Below are 15475 nucleotides of genomic sequence, written 5' to 3'. Positions count from 1 at the left end.
TGCTAGGATTCCAACTCTCTGTTCTTCCATGTTATATGGAGAATGTTTTAATAAATTTCATCCTAATAAAATGGAAAGATGTGACATTAAATGTAACCAAATATTTAAGGTGACTGAAATGTTCTACACCATGGGATTGTGGTAGAGATTTCATGACTGGTTTTAAACTTATCAGATTCTATCCTTTAAATTGGGGGATGTATTCTATATGAATTTTCCCTCCAAGAAAAAAAGAGACCACAACACTTTGAGATGAGGTTATATTTTAAAAGCCTAGCACTATAACAAGAAATCATATGACACTCCCAATCCAGCATCAGAGCCCCCTGGAGAAGTGGGAAGGAAGTATCAGCCACTCTGTAGATCCAGAAATAGCTGGGGTGGGAGTGGTCAAGACTGCTGGGCAGGTGAGTGCCTTCATCTCTCCCAGTACCCATTCCTCTCAGAAAACAGACCACTTCACCAACCCCCCCCCCCCAGTGTGACTCTGTCCTTCCAGCACGTAAGCATCTATCCTCAACTTCCACTGTGCACATTCAGATCCCTTAGGATTGTGATAAGATTCTAATTCAGTAAGTCTGGGGTAGGACCTGAGACTCTGCATTTTGAACAGGCTCCCAGGGCATGCTGGCCCATGCCCCACACCTGGTGTAGAAGAGTTTCAAGCTGCGAGTTCTGACCTAGTAGCATGCACATCATGCACATCTCAGTGTTTCTGCTTCTCACAACCACTGTACTAGAGGAGTGGCCATCACAGGTCTGCCCAGCAGTGGAGGACCTGTACCACGTACCCGGAGGACTCCAGGGAGCTGCTGTGAAGGGAAACGCTGCAGCTAAAGCAGGCACGTTCCTGGGAGACGTGGATGGGCTCTCAGTGTGGAAGGCGATCTGGTCGACTTGCTCAGCAACCAGGCATCACTTACTGCACCAGGACACATATTTTAAACTGACTTATATTTTACCACTATGAGTTACAGAGCTAATTCTGGCAGACTCTACTTAGAATAGATTGCATTTACAAAAAAATTGTGTGTGTGTGTGTGTGTGTGTGCAGAAGAACTGGGGTGTAGGCCAGAGGGGTGGGTGATGAGAGGATTCAACAGACCAAGCGGGGAGCAGAACAGGTGGATTGACGGAAATCCACTGCTGAGGGGAGCAGGAGGCGACACAGGAGAGGTCTTCTGAGCCCTTTGTGGGTCAGCTCCCTGGCCGCGGATGGGACTCAGGCCTTAGCGGTGAGAGCACTGAGACATAACCCTTAGGCCACCAGGGAGGCCACTACAAAAAAATTTTTTTAAATGAATAAAATAATTTATTTTCAATGTCGCATCTCCCGCCATCCACTCCACCCCTGTCATGCATCCTTCCTTCCAAAAGGGATCTCAGGCCCACCAGGCCATATAGTTCTTTTCTAAACACAAAGGTAGAAAACTTTACCATCCTCAATTAAATGAGCAGTGTAGCTCATATCAAACTCCATAGGACAGGTGTCCTGCTTTTACCTATTATCATCTCCCACTAATCCACAGCAGTGCACTATTCTAGAAGTCATAGATACACATGCCCATTATTCCAAAAAATTTAAAACTCCAGTTCAAGTGAACTGGACATCCTTGCAGGCAATAGTACTATCTTCTGGCCAGGTCTTTCTCCAGCTGTTCCATAACACCATTCCACCACCCCACGCCCCCGCCAACCTTTCCTCTATCTTTCCAAACTGTCTCCACTCTCCTGTACTTTTTCTTTCATCTTTTATCCCCTCTCCCTGTTCTTCCATTCCATGCCCAGCTTCTGGAAGGAAATAGCTATGTGAAATCCGTTTTTAAAACACTGCTGCAGAGAGGACAGGAAATGACAGGTGGGCTGGGCAGCTTAGAGAAACCTAGCTGAGGGTGAAGACCAAGACTTCAAAGTGTCACTTGTCACAAAAACATTAATTTGAAAGGAAACCTGCAGGCCTGTGTTTATTGCAGCTCTATTCACAATAGCTAAAACATGGAAACAACCTAAAGGCCCCCAAACAGATGCTCGGATCAAGAAGATGTGTTCTATATACACAATGGAATATTACTCAGCAATCGAAAATGATAAACTCATGCCACTCATAGCAACATGGATGGAGCTGGAAGGGATGATGCTCAGTGAAATAAGTCAGAAGGAAAAGAAAAATATCTGATGGTTTCACTTACAGGAGGAATAGAGGGAATACAAACAAAGGATCAAAAAAAAAAAAAAAGAAAGATAAAACTTGCAAGCAAAAACTATAGATCTGAGGCATCCAGCGGGGAGGAGGAGGGGGAAGAGGGGCAAAACAGGAGGGGAGAGCACAGGCACTGTGGTGACACTTCACAGATGATGTGGTGATGGGAGATTTATGGGGACTGCACATAGTGGAGAAACCAACTACTGTACAAAAATAGTAAAAAAAAAAAGTGTCACTTGTGTGAGAGATTAAAGTTCAGACTCAGGGGCTTTCCAGGCTAGGGTTGCAGAGAGCTAGCAGACACAGGAACTTTTAGGGGGTACTGAGGGGCTGCAGCATTTCAGCTGGACAGGGAAGGGGCACACACCAGAGGCCTCAATGTGGTTCTAGGGCAGGTTCTGGAAGGGTACTGTAGTGCCAACAAGGCACGGAGCAGGTTTCCTATGATCTGAGAAGATGGGTAAAGGAGAGTCCTGGAGCCTTCGGTGGCTTTTCAGGCTTTTATTGCCATTTTACCAGGTACAGGGCAGGCAGGAGTGCTGGGAGGGCCAGTAGGCTGGCAGGCCTCCCAGGCCCCGGCAAATCTTCACTCTTCCTGGGCTCTCCAGCGTTCTCTGGTGGTCTCCTTCTCTCCTGCTTTCTTTCATTCTCTCTGCTGGTTCCCCGTGACACCGCTCTTATGAGCCCAGTCTCTCAGCTCAGGGGTACCCACCTACACATGCCCACACCCCACTCCAGGTGCCCGCCATCAGGCATGCACTCAGGACCGCAGGGGTCCGTCATCCATCCTAATGGCGGGAGGGCAGAAAAGCCTGATAATCACTTACCTTACAACATACACATGCATTTCCTAGAGCTTTAATTTAATTAAACTACCCTGGCTGTTGGTTAGGTATTTTACTCCGTCTAGAGAAAGAAACATGCATTGATATCTAATACAACCCTAAAAAGAAAGCGGCATTTAAAGACACAGGCCGACAGAAACAGACTTGATCAGTTTAATGGATGCTTTGTGAGCCTAAAGAAGTTAGCAAGAGTCTGAGTTTAAATGAGGAAGTCGTATGTAAGGGCAGGAATGGCCACTGAGCAGGTTTTCTGATCCAGCAGACCGGGTAAAGGAGGAGTCAGAGTCCTCAGTGGTTTTTTGCAGGTCTTTTATTGGGGTTCAGCGGGTATGTGGCAGGCAGGGGGGCTGGGGGGCTAGGAGGCTGGCAGTCCTCCCAGCCCCCAGCAAATCTTCACTCTATCTGAGCTCTCTGGCCTTCTCTGCTTCTGCTTCGGGCTTCTTCTCTTTCGGCTTCTACTGGCATCCCTGTGACGCCGCCCTTAAAAGCACAGTCTTAGCACAGGTGTACCCACTTCAGGTGCCCGCCATCAGGCATGCACCCAGGATCACAGGGTTCCCTCATCTATCCTGATGGCGGGAGGGCAGAAAAGCCTGATTTTTTACCTTACCCTACATCGTAGCAGTCAGAAAGCGCGCTATTCTCACCACCACTTCCTGTTTTCGTTTAGCGTCGTTGTAGAGGGCTGTGGGTTTTGTGGGCGCTCCATTTATAACTCCTGACATACCCATGTTCTTCTTTCGTTCCTCAAGGATAACCCATTTCTGCTCCCCTAAACCCAGATCCTCACCTTTCAAAGTGAGGATCTCTTTACCATACGCTAACGGTGACTCCCGAGTGACAGAAAAACTGCACATAAGCTGAAATAAGGGATGTGTGTTTCTGGGGGGTGTTGGCCTCCCACTCCATTAGTAATGATGGGCTGGGGCTTCACTCACACTTCCCTAGTCTGTTTCCGTGGTAATGATGCACATGTTGGAGACAGGAGAGGACACAGCATCGGATCACCCGGCCCCTCCCTCCTCCCACCGCCTCCTCACCCTGGGTAAGTTCCTTACCCTTTGTGAATCTTTGTTTATCTACACAATGGGGGTGATAAATAGGGCTGTTATGAAGAGCCTCTGAAACTATTCTTTAAAATCTGTAGGGTAAGTAGAAATTGTCAGGATTTTCCGCCCTCCAGCCATTGGCATCTAAGCTCCACACCTGTGGTCTTGCAAGTGTGCCTGATGGTGGGCACCTGGAGTGGGGTGTGCTCATGCCTAAGTGGGCACACCTGGGCTGAGAGACGGGCTTCTAAGGGCGGCATCACGGGGACACCAGCAGAACCGCAGAACCATAGAAGCAGCAGCAACAGCAGGAGCATAGCAGAGAAACAGAACAGTAGCAGCAAAGAAGCAGAGAACCCAGAAAGTGTGTAGATTTGCCTGGGGCTGGGAGGCCTGCCCCTTGCCTGCCATGTACCTGGTCATCGCACTGCAAATGATGTAAAAAGTTCAATAAAAGCCTAAAAAAGCCACGGAGGGCTCCAGGACTCTCCTTTACCCATTTGCCTGGATCATAGAGAACCTGCTCTGAGCCTTGCTGGCACGACAAAATCCTTTTAAAAAGTAAGTGTCGAGCAACACAAGCCTGATGTGGGTAGCCGTGGTTTGCAATGGAGGCTGGCAGCCTCCGACAGCGGGGTACATGCATCACTGATGCCAAGTGCTGGGGGAGGTGGGTCCTGGGGTCACAGGACAAGGCAAGGCTCCCTGGCCTAGAAGGTGGGCAGTTTGCCACATGACCAAACCAATGACCACTCTTTGATTAACAACATTGAAAATCAGGATTTCTGGATGATGCTGAGTACTAAGCCCATACACATCTGGCCTGCTATATCCCAAACACAAGCACACGGCCGCTTTCTGTGCATCCCGGGTGTGAATGATACCGTTAAAATCCAGGCAGTATGTAGAGGCAACTTCTGGCAGAGAAACACAGGGCTTCAGAGGTCACGCTTTTGTCCTCCAGTAACTCTTACTGTGTACTTTTCAGGCTAAGTGACCTAGTGCCGTGCTCTCGACACGTGTGTACAGGTGTGTGCACACACACACGCACAGCTCCTCCCTCCCCAGGGCCCCGAGAACTGACTTCTTGGAATCTCTTATCAGACCCATCGCAGATGAGTCATTAACCATAACTGCTCAACTTCTAAGCACAGTGGGTGGGACGGTCTCCTACACTTCCCGACTCTGTCTATGAGATGGTGACTTATGTTTAGCCCACCCACTGCTCCCACTTCCCTACTTCTGAAATTGTCTTGATCCAATCCAGGTCGGTAGCATTCAATGACTGCGCTGTGCTTTCACATGGAGCTCAGTTGCTGGCAAGCTTGATGTGCCATTTCCAGTATTATTATTCCAAGAGGCTGATGCCAGTGATTTCTGCTGCCAGCTGAAGGACAATTTTCTCTTCAGATCATTTCTAAGGAACGGTGACTATACCTCAAAGAATTTGAAAATGAGGAACTGGTTGACAAGATGGGAGATGAGTGTCACCCTCCCCACGGACCTCCCGGGGGCAGCCGGAAGAGCTCATGACTTCCTCTTCACCACACCATTCTTATATCACTACACCCCATCTCATCTTTCCCTTGGAGGCAAAGAATCGCCTGTACCAAGTGTACTGAGTATATACTTGGAGTGTACAGAAAAGACAACATTCGACAAATATCACACAGGCCGTCTCTGCTACTAAGAGCAAAATTATCATCTTGGGTGTGAGTCTGACTTTTAGGGAATATATATATATAATAAAAAGTCATATAAATATAAAATATGAATTATATAAATATAATAAAAAGTATATAAATACAATATAAAGCATATAACTATAATACAAAGCATATACATATAATACATAAAGTATATATATAGAATATAAAGCATATATAAATATAAAAGTATATAAATATGAATATATAAAGCATATAATATAAAGTATATAATATAAAGTGTAATGTGAAGTATATAAATATAAAGTATATAAATATAGTTAAAAGTATATAAATATAATAATACACATAAAGCATATAAATATAACAAAGTGTATAAATATAATAGAAAGCGTAGAATAGAGCACCAAGTGAAAAAGCAATGGCACTTCAAGAATACGCAGGGTATTTGCAAAGGAACAGTGTAATCTCACAATACAGAATTGGCTGAAAAATACTTAGAGATTTCAGAGAACTATGCTGAGACAGTTATTTAAGAATAAAACCTCCTGATAGACTGAGATGTCCATTTTTGGAATGCGACACCTATAATATATGGACAGAACTCTGGGTGATGCGCTGACTAAAGCTCTGGGTCCAGCTCTTCTTCTTTCTACCCCTCTGGAGGCTCAACTATAAAATCAGATGTGGAAGGAATAGGCACCTGGTCCCTGATCTCAGTTCACAGATCTGATTTTAGACTTTCTGGCATGCGTATTTATTGCTTGCTTTGTCAACACTGTGATTTACAGACAACACAATGTTGTGTCTTTTTGGTCAGAGGATGATGATAAACAGTCCACAAAAGTAAATACTGAGCAAAAGAGAGAAATCACCTGCAACTGAGGCAAACAACCAGCTACCAAGGGAAGGTAATTGCTATAAACTGACAATGACAATTACTATCCTCTTGAAAATAGCACTTTAACAATGAATGTCCTTTTAGTCATGCATACTAGCCCCATACAGTTTTTCTTAACCGCCTCTGAACTGTTTAGAACTTTTCAATGAGGGAAGCATTCCTGTGCTGACCTCATGACCCATGACAAACCTACAAGCTGCTTAAATCTGAGGGTGAGTTAAGCGTTTTGGTTGATTTTCTTCTCCTCTCATAAGTTTGTAACAATTACAAGAGCCTTGGTTTTTGTTCTGAAGTCTTGTTTTTGATTTTGCAAAATCTAATTTTTACACATTCATTTATTCTAGGGCAGCTCTGAGATCAGCTCTAGGCAAGCACTGTTCTAGATCTCATTGGGGAGAAGGGGGCTAATTGGAACAAAGGATAATCAGACATTAATCCTGCCTTGTAGGGTTCAGAGTAGTTCAACAGGGAATGTAAAACACATGTCGAAAGACCAGAAGCAATCCTGGCTATTAGACATTAAAATTATAGGGTAAAGCGAGGAGGCGGTCCTTCTTTTGCCTGGAAGGATCAGGGAAGTATTTCTGGAGGAAATGCATCTAACCTGGACTTTTAGGTCCATTAGGATTTGGAGGCAGAGTAGAGGCTGGGATGGGGATGGGGTAGGAGAAAGGCAGAGGGGCACGGGCAGGCAGCCTCTACAGGAGAGCAGGAGGGTTGATGTGGCTATCACAGAGGCAACCGAAATAAGAGATTGGAAGTAAGGGGCAGGGCACCAATTGGTTTTTAATCCTCAATAACAAAGTTTAATTTAATTCCTTGAAAGGAATTAAATGCAAAGATTCCTAAAGACAAATCTTAAAAGGCACATGAAGGAAAATCAGGCAGTGGATATGAAAAATATGGAGCAATTCAGAAGGTTTATTGGTTTTGTAATACCCTTCTGGCATAGATTTTACTTGCTGTGACCATGAACTTGAGCACCCCGATCTATAATTTGGTAACTCAATATAACAAAACTTTTCATTACGTTAAAGGTGACGTTTCTTAGTGGAACACTAGCAACACAAGTCAGGGATACCTGAGTTGACAAGGTAATTTTATTTTAAATTTTTATTTATTTTTGCGTAAAAGAACTGGTGTTTAGGCCAGAGGTGCAGTGGGTGAGAGGCTTCCCCAGAGACAGAGTGGGGAGCAGAACAGGTGGTTTGACTGAAATCCACTGCTGAGGGGAGCAGCGGGAGAGACAGGAGAGGTCTGCTGTGCCATGTGTGTCAGCTTGCTGGCCAGGATTGAACTCAGGCTGTAGTGGTGATAACACTACGACTTAACCCTTAGACCACCAACAGAGCCCATACATGGTAATTTTAAAGCTAAAGCATTAACATGCAGGTATCCATGGATGTGTATAAAATTCCTGTCATGCTGTAGACTAAAAATGCAAGTTTGGTTTTAGAGAATGCAACACTAAAGAGCAATGAAGTGTTTGGACAGCACGGGGCCTGGGGCCAGGAAAGCCTAGCTCCCCTCCTTTCTGAGTCCTTATTAAGCGTCAGTTGCTTCATCTATAAAATCGTGATAACAGTTAATGCATAGTGTTGTTGGATGGGGATTAAATGAGATAATGTGACATATGTAGGTACCACTCAATAAATGTTAACCATTTAGTTACTACCTGATAGAAATTACTACACAGGTAATACTGGCTCTCTTTCAATCTCTCTCTCTCTCACACACACACACAGACACACACACACACACTCTCATTGACTTTCCGCAACAGCCCTATGGAACTGGTACTAATGAAGAAAAGGCTTTTGCATGCCACTTTTCAAAGAATGCTTTTAGATACCTTATCTTTTTTAGTGGCACGACCACTACCCAAGTCAGCTAGAAAATGGAAAACAAGAACCAAAGAGGTATGAAATTATAATCAACTCACATAAAATCTAAACAATTGTTTGACACTGATTGTATTATTTCAGAATGAACATTTCAAAAACATGGTTTATAAACCCAGTGGTTATAATAAATTATGACAGCTCTTTGAGGTCTCAGAAGTATCGTGAAGTACATTCTCCATTTTCATTATTTTATGATTTAAACTGCTAAAAAGTTATGGGAAAATATACAGCATTTATTGCTTTATCAGAGTCTATGTAATAAAATCCCATTTACCTAGCACTATGTGGAGATGATATGCTCTAAAGAGATTGATTTTCTACAAAATATATGCCTTTTATTGAAATCATTAGAAAATATAACTTTCCTATTGGGCTGGGAGTGGGTGACACTATTATGAAATAAAACAAAGCCTATTATTCTTCCATGTTAATACTGACTTTTAACCCCAACTTTTGCTATGATAGGTTATAGGGAAACTGAGTAAAAAGGTTAGAAGCATAAGAGGAGCCTTCCTTCTCCAGGAACCACCACCTTTTTTTAAATCTCCTTCTGAGGAAAGTTTTACCCTGAAATACGTGTGCTCCAGGGCATCCCAGGTCGCTGCCTGGATACTGAGAACCTATTCTTCAAAACAGGTAAACTGAGGTTCCCCACCACCACATTTCCTGTTCCTCAGATGCAATTAGAAGGCCTCAGAATTCAGGGAAACACAGAACCTCACAACAGGATTATTCACTGAATCAGATGTGTGTTCAACAGGATGACAGCTATTATGCTTAGGTAAAAAAAATGAACCCCAAACTCATCCAAGTACCAGAAATAACCCCGGCAAGCTGCAGATGACCCAAGAGAAGGGCCGGGCACCCAGCCTCAGTGAGACTTGGAGGAGCCTTCCCAGCTGCTTTTCTAAAGAAGTCAGGGCAGGCTGGGCCTCCGGCTCCAGTATGTGTCTGGGACAGGGCCCTGAACCAGAAGAAATGTCTTGCTCCTGCCAACTGATTCTTGGCTTGGAGCAGCTGGCCAGAGTGAATGCTTGTTCTGAGGTAGGAGAGCTCTCATTCTGTTAAAAACTTGTAATTTTGTGAAAAGCTTATAAGGATCTTTCTACACATGCATTAACAAATCTTAGCCCAAAGATTTGGTGTTTTGTGCTTGCTCTTAGTATGTATAGCAAACAGCAAATGATCTATAAAAGTTTCATCTGGGGAAAATCTCCCTGCAACAGTCAAGTTTACCTAATTCTCTTCTTCAATCAGAAACTAGAGTCATGAGATAGGAGATGAATTATCCCTGGGCCAGTGTAATTAAAAAGTAACTGAATTCTAGGAATGGTTGGTTGAATACCAGAAACTTACTCCTGCTCCCTCTGATATCCCAGGAAAAGGATTTTTTTAAGGCATAAAACTTGTGGTCACAAGTTGTCATGAGACAACAGTAACAAACCTTAGAACCTAGAAAACAGGCAGAGTTGAAACTTAAATTAGCAGTGGAGAAAGTCAAAACCAATCAAATGTAAACCACAGAATCCCCAAAAGGCCCTGGTGGAAATGGGGAATAATGAAGGGATGAGCAAAAAATAAAGAGAATCTGTAAGGAATATGGGGTAACTCAGGTTTTTTTTCACCTCCCACCACCAGCGGCTTTGTTTTGTTCCCAGGCCTCATTATCCACACATGATACTGCATTATACTTCAAAAAGCACTTGAGAGCAGGAGCACAGGGCATGTGCACCTATAATTATGGACACCAGGGCCACGAAGCCAAAGATAGTGGGAGCTGGGAGCTTCAATTGCTGCCTGCCTGCTGGTCTGCCTGTGTATATGGTCCACCGCTTCAGCATTCAAGGCAAGTCAGATATACCTAAGACTCCAAGATTCTTTTTCCATTTCCCTGAATCAACAGTGAACCTGCCAGGCCTGGGATAGCTGCACAATGGGAGCTCTTGGACTTCTTTCAAGAAATAGCTAGATTCCCCAGACAAGGCACTTACTCTGTAAAACTGAGCGATTGCTCCTCTACAACCTGGCAAAAGTCTGAAGATGCATACTCTGGAAAGTCTAAAATATAAACCCCTGGGTAAAGGACTAGGCATAATTTGTAGGGAAGAGGGTGCTGTAATGAAAAGGGGATGGAGTGAACACAGTGTGCATTTTGAGATATTCACACATCCCCCCACCCCCTGCCCTGTTCTCTTTTCCCATCTAGTTCTCGGAAAGCTGACGACCTGGCCCAGGCCCTCCAGGCAAGAGAGAGAAGTTCTTCTCTGGGTGATGTGAACAGTCAAAGTGGAGAGCGATAGAGACACTGACACTAGTGGTTCCCCTGATAAAGGGCGATGGACAGCATCGCAAGTATAGCTGTTGTCGGTGAGTCACACTCACAGGTACCAGGCTCAGATTAGCCTGTTTCCCTTTCTTGAATATAACGGACAAAATCTGACCACCTGACATGTGAGGAAAGATTCTAAAATGAAAGCTAGAATCTGAGGATATATATCCTAGAAAGTACAGTGACCATTTACAGAAATGAAAGTAAAGAATTAAAAATCAGAGGACTAGCCCAGAAGGTCCAAAATCTGAATAACAGTTTCAGAAAGAAAAGAGAAAGAGGGGGAATGAATTTACCAACACAATAATGTGAGAACATTTATTCAAAATTGAAGACTGAATTTCTAAAACAAGAGAAAGTACCAGCCATGTAACACAATGATGAAGTTGGGCATTGCTCTGAAACTCCAGAACTCTGAGAACAAAGAGCTTTGACAAGTTTCCATAAAAAACCAGAAACCCTGGCTATAAATAAAAGCTCAGGAATCAGAAGTGTATGTGACTTCACAATAGAAAGGCAAAGTGCTGAAGGAAAATTATTGCCAATCTGGAGTTCTTGATCCAGTCAGACTACACATGAAGGTCTCAAAATTTTATTTCTACTCATCTCTTCTCAGCAACAAAGCAATGAAATAAATCCAGAAAGAGGAGGATGTGGAACATGGAAACAAGGGAGTTAGCAAAGAGGGCTGATGGGCATTCCCAGAATGGTGACAAAGAGATGCTAAAGTAAATATATGTCCCATTCCTTAATCTGTGAAACAGGAATTAACAATAGCACCAGTCTTGGAATTGTAAGGATTCAGCATAAAACAAAGTCAGAGCTATAAGAGTTATTATCAACAACTAATTGATTCTTTACACAATTATATTTGTCTATAACTTGATTCAGATCAATAATTTAAAAAATCAATGTAAATGTATTTCTGAATGGAACATATTTCCAGCTTTAGAATGAATGAAAATAGAACTATCAGATTTTGAAGGTTGGAAGGGTTCTGAGATTTCCCCAGTGCAATTTGCTTGTTTTAAAAAGGAGGAAACTAGCTGGGTTGCTAAGACAATAGAGCCACTGTGCAGAGGAACTGCTTGGCAGTCAGGTGTCTCAAGCTGATGTAATGGAATTCAGAAATGCAGCTACATGAGCCACACCTGCAGGATCTTCAGTGTCAGTTTCACACATACAAACAAAAATCGTCATAGAAATGTCCAACTCAAAGCCTCCCTGGTGGCACAGGGGTTAAAGTCTCAGCACTATCAAGCTATCGCCAGCCACTGTGGCGTGGCCTGAGTTCTATCCCCAGCCCGGGAGCTACCCACATGGCGCAGCAGACCTCTCCTGTCTCACCCTCTGCTCCCCTCAGCAGTGGATTTCAGTAGACCCGCCTGTTCTGCTCCCCACTCTGTCTCTAGGGAATCCTCTCAACCCTCTCCACATATCTGGCCTACATCCCAGTTCATGTATACATAAATAAATAAAATAAATCTTTTAAAAAAGAGAGAAATGTCCAACTCTCATTTTATCCTCAAACCTGACATTTGCACAAGATAGACAAAAACAGAAAGCCCACATCGAAAAATCCCTATCACTCCCTTGTAAAAAGAAGAGGCTCTAGTTGGATTGACTTAGGCTGACAATAAGGAAGAAAAACGCATTAAATTCATTGTCCTACACAGAGGCCTTAATTCTAGGAAGGAGCCTCGAGTGGATTTATACATACACATAAGAATATTAACAAGAAGTCTCAGCATGGGTTAGCATTTCTTATCTCTGAGCAATGGCCTGGGCAGTAATGCACTACCACAGTAGTTTTCGAGAGAATATGCACAGTTTGGATTAATAGTTGTTTTGGGGCACTATTTCCAAGGAAATAACGCTCCCATTAAAATGACCCAGCAGGACCTCCGTGGTGGTGCACAGTGTTAAGATGCAACCTGTGAAGCTATCTGCAGCCACTGCAGCATGAGTTCAAAATCCCCAGCCAGGGAGCAACCCACATGGTGCAGCAGACCTCTCCTGACTCGCCTGCTGCTCCCCTCAGCAGTGTATTTCAGTTGATCTGCCTGTTCTGTTCCCTGCTCTGTATCTGGTGACTCCTCTCACCCCGCACCTCTGGCCTGTACCCCAGTTCTTGTATGCACAAATAAATCTTTAAAAAATACGACCGAGCATGAAGATTATTGAGCAAGGCCAATGAAAAAGTGTTAGAGTGGTTAGGTCTGGGAGAGAAGAATTTCCTCCTTACCTCACCAGGCAAAGTGCCCCCCACACCCCTTTGAGGTTTAAGAGGAGCATCAAACTGGGTGAGAAGTTTTCTGGGATAATTTTGTTTCAACTGAAAATAAGCCCCTGGACATCTGGAGAAGGTCCCACTCAACAGGAAGAAGAACTTATTTAAAAGAGAAAATTGCGCATTTTCTTTTCTCTCAAAGGAAAAGTACATGCTAATTTTTCACTTTCCAAACACTGAAAACTCCTATGCTTCTTGAATATTTACTGTAAATCAATTTATAGTTATCTTTGGGTACAGGCGTTGTGACAAGCCAAACATGCACTTGGTGACGGGCTGGGTTAATACCTCTTACCATTGATTACTGGGCTGAGACTTTTTTTTAAGATTTATTTATTTATGCCTACAAGAACTGGGGTACAGGCCAGAGATGTGGGGGTGAGAGGATTCACCTTAGACAGAGTAGGGAACAGAACAGGCAGATCTACTGAAATACACTGCTGAGGGGAGCAGTGGGCGAGTCAGGAGAGGTCTGCTGCGCCATACTTGGCTGAGACATGCAAAATCCAAAATACCCCCAAAATTTTGTTTTTACATGTTTTAATCCTTTTTATAAACACTCATTTCAGTATTTATGATTAGTGAAAGGATTCGCTCCTTCTTTCTTGCAAATATTAGGTGCATCTTCAAAAATCATTCAAACAAACACTATGAAGTGGGTAACTTAGCCAAGTTGGCAAAAACATGAAAATAAATACATTTAGCACTACTTTCAATTTCTTCTACATCTGAACAGAAACATCCAAAAAATACTATTTTAAAACAGAAAGTACTATAATGTCAATACTCACAGAAAAAGTAAGATCCCCGTGTTGGCCAGGGCAAAGGCAAGTCCCAAAATCCCACTGCCCATAATGGCATTGCTTAGGTTAAAAACAGACATTCCCAAGGAGGTTGTTCCTGGAATCTGGAAAAAAAGACAAACATTCACACTAAGCAAAAACGTCCCCAAAAGTTCATCACAGCCTTTAAAGCACTGTAAGGAACCAATATAGTTCCTAATTCAAGATCTCCTTCCCCAGTTATTCTTAAATGGGTTTTAGAAGAAGACACATAGGATGCAAGAAATATAGTGGTGAATAAAAGTAACTATGCTTTTGGTACAATGATACATGAATTAAACTGTCCCAAGTTATTTAAAAAAATAAGCATGCTTTATTGTAATAACACTTACATATTCATCACACTTCTTTTTTTCCAAATGGCTATTAGTGAGACTTCTTCGACTTTCTCGATCAGAAATAAACTTGCTGTAAAGACATGCATAACACATTTAATTTCAAAATGATTTGATATTTCACATTATGACAAAATAATTTACCACTTACCGAAACACATTACACATTAAAAGGTACCACAGCCCTATTCAATGCCCCCTACTTTTTGGAATTTTTGTTAATGTTAATTGTCTACATTCTTGTCTTACCAAATAAACCAAAAGTGCTCCAAGAGTAAGTACTTCACCTTATTCCTTTTTTGTTTGTTTGTTTTCTATTGAGCTATAAGTGATATGACATTATACTGGTTTCAGGTGTACAACATAATGATATTAATGATATTGTTTATCAGTCTTCTCACCTGTGAAATGGGAGTAAAGCTTTTACATTTATCTCAAAGCATTACTGAAGAATTGAGAGTGTGTGTGTACAATGTCAGTACAGGGCTAGGCAGAGTAAAAGTGACAGGCATTAATCATTCCTCTTCATCGGGCAGTGGGACTTGAGTTGGGAAAGCTTCAGAAAGTCTGAGAAAGTGAACCAAATACACATATATACAAATACGAACTCAGAATGCTCTAAGAATGATCAAATATAGTTGGGGATTCATAGTGTAACTTTATGTCCTAAATTTATAATTTAAAAAATTCCCCATTATGAAAACAATAGTTATTGCAAAGAAAAGGCCATTATAGTCAAACTGTCTGAGTTTGATCCCCAGCCAGGGAACTGACCCACATGGCACAGCAGACCTCTCTTGTCTCGCCTACTGCTCCCCTCAGCAGTGTTTTTCAGTAGATCCACCTGTTCTGATCCTCAATCAGTCTCTGGGGAATCTTCTCACCCCTGTACCTCTGGCCTACACCCCAGTTCTTCTACATAAAAACAAATTTTAAAAAAAGTTAAAAAAATGTTGTCAGAAATATAAAGATTGCAAGACGAGAGAAAAATTGAAACATCATAGAGAGAATAAAGTGGCTTTCTTTACGTCATTGTTACTGAACTAGATTTTTCTGCAGCCTAAGCTATTACTAATTCCTAAATAGAGATACGTATTCAGTTTATGGAAG

The 15475-nt window shown here is 42.7% G+C and overlaps 1 protein-coding gene across 1 annotated transcript in view; it reads right to left on the bottom strand.

Moving 5' to 3' along the window:
• The window catches only part of SLC38A1 (solute carrier family 38 member 1), a gene marked incomplete at both ends in the record, with an annotated part of 49915 nt that overhangs the window by 18199 nt on the left and 16241 nt on the right, over positions 1-15475 (bottom strand). The window contains 2 exons of the mRNA XM_084255998.1: positions 13980-14095; positions 14363-14438. Coding sequence (XP_084112124.1) covers positions 13980-14095; positions 14363-14438 — 192 coding nt within the window. The remainder of the gene's footprint in view (positions 1-13979; positions 14096-14362; positions 14439-15475) is intronic.

Source organism: Talpa europaea (genome assembly GCF_964194135.1).
Source record: "Talpa europaea genome assembly, chromosome: 15".
Classification (NCBI taxonomy): domain Eukaryota; kingdom Metazoa; phylum Chordata; class Mammalia; order Eulipotyphla; family Talpidae; genus Talpa; species Talpa europaea.
Note: the sequence above shows the minus strand (reverse complement) of the source record. Positions and strands in the feature narration are given on the sequence as shown.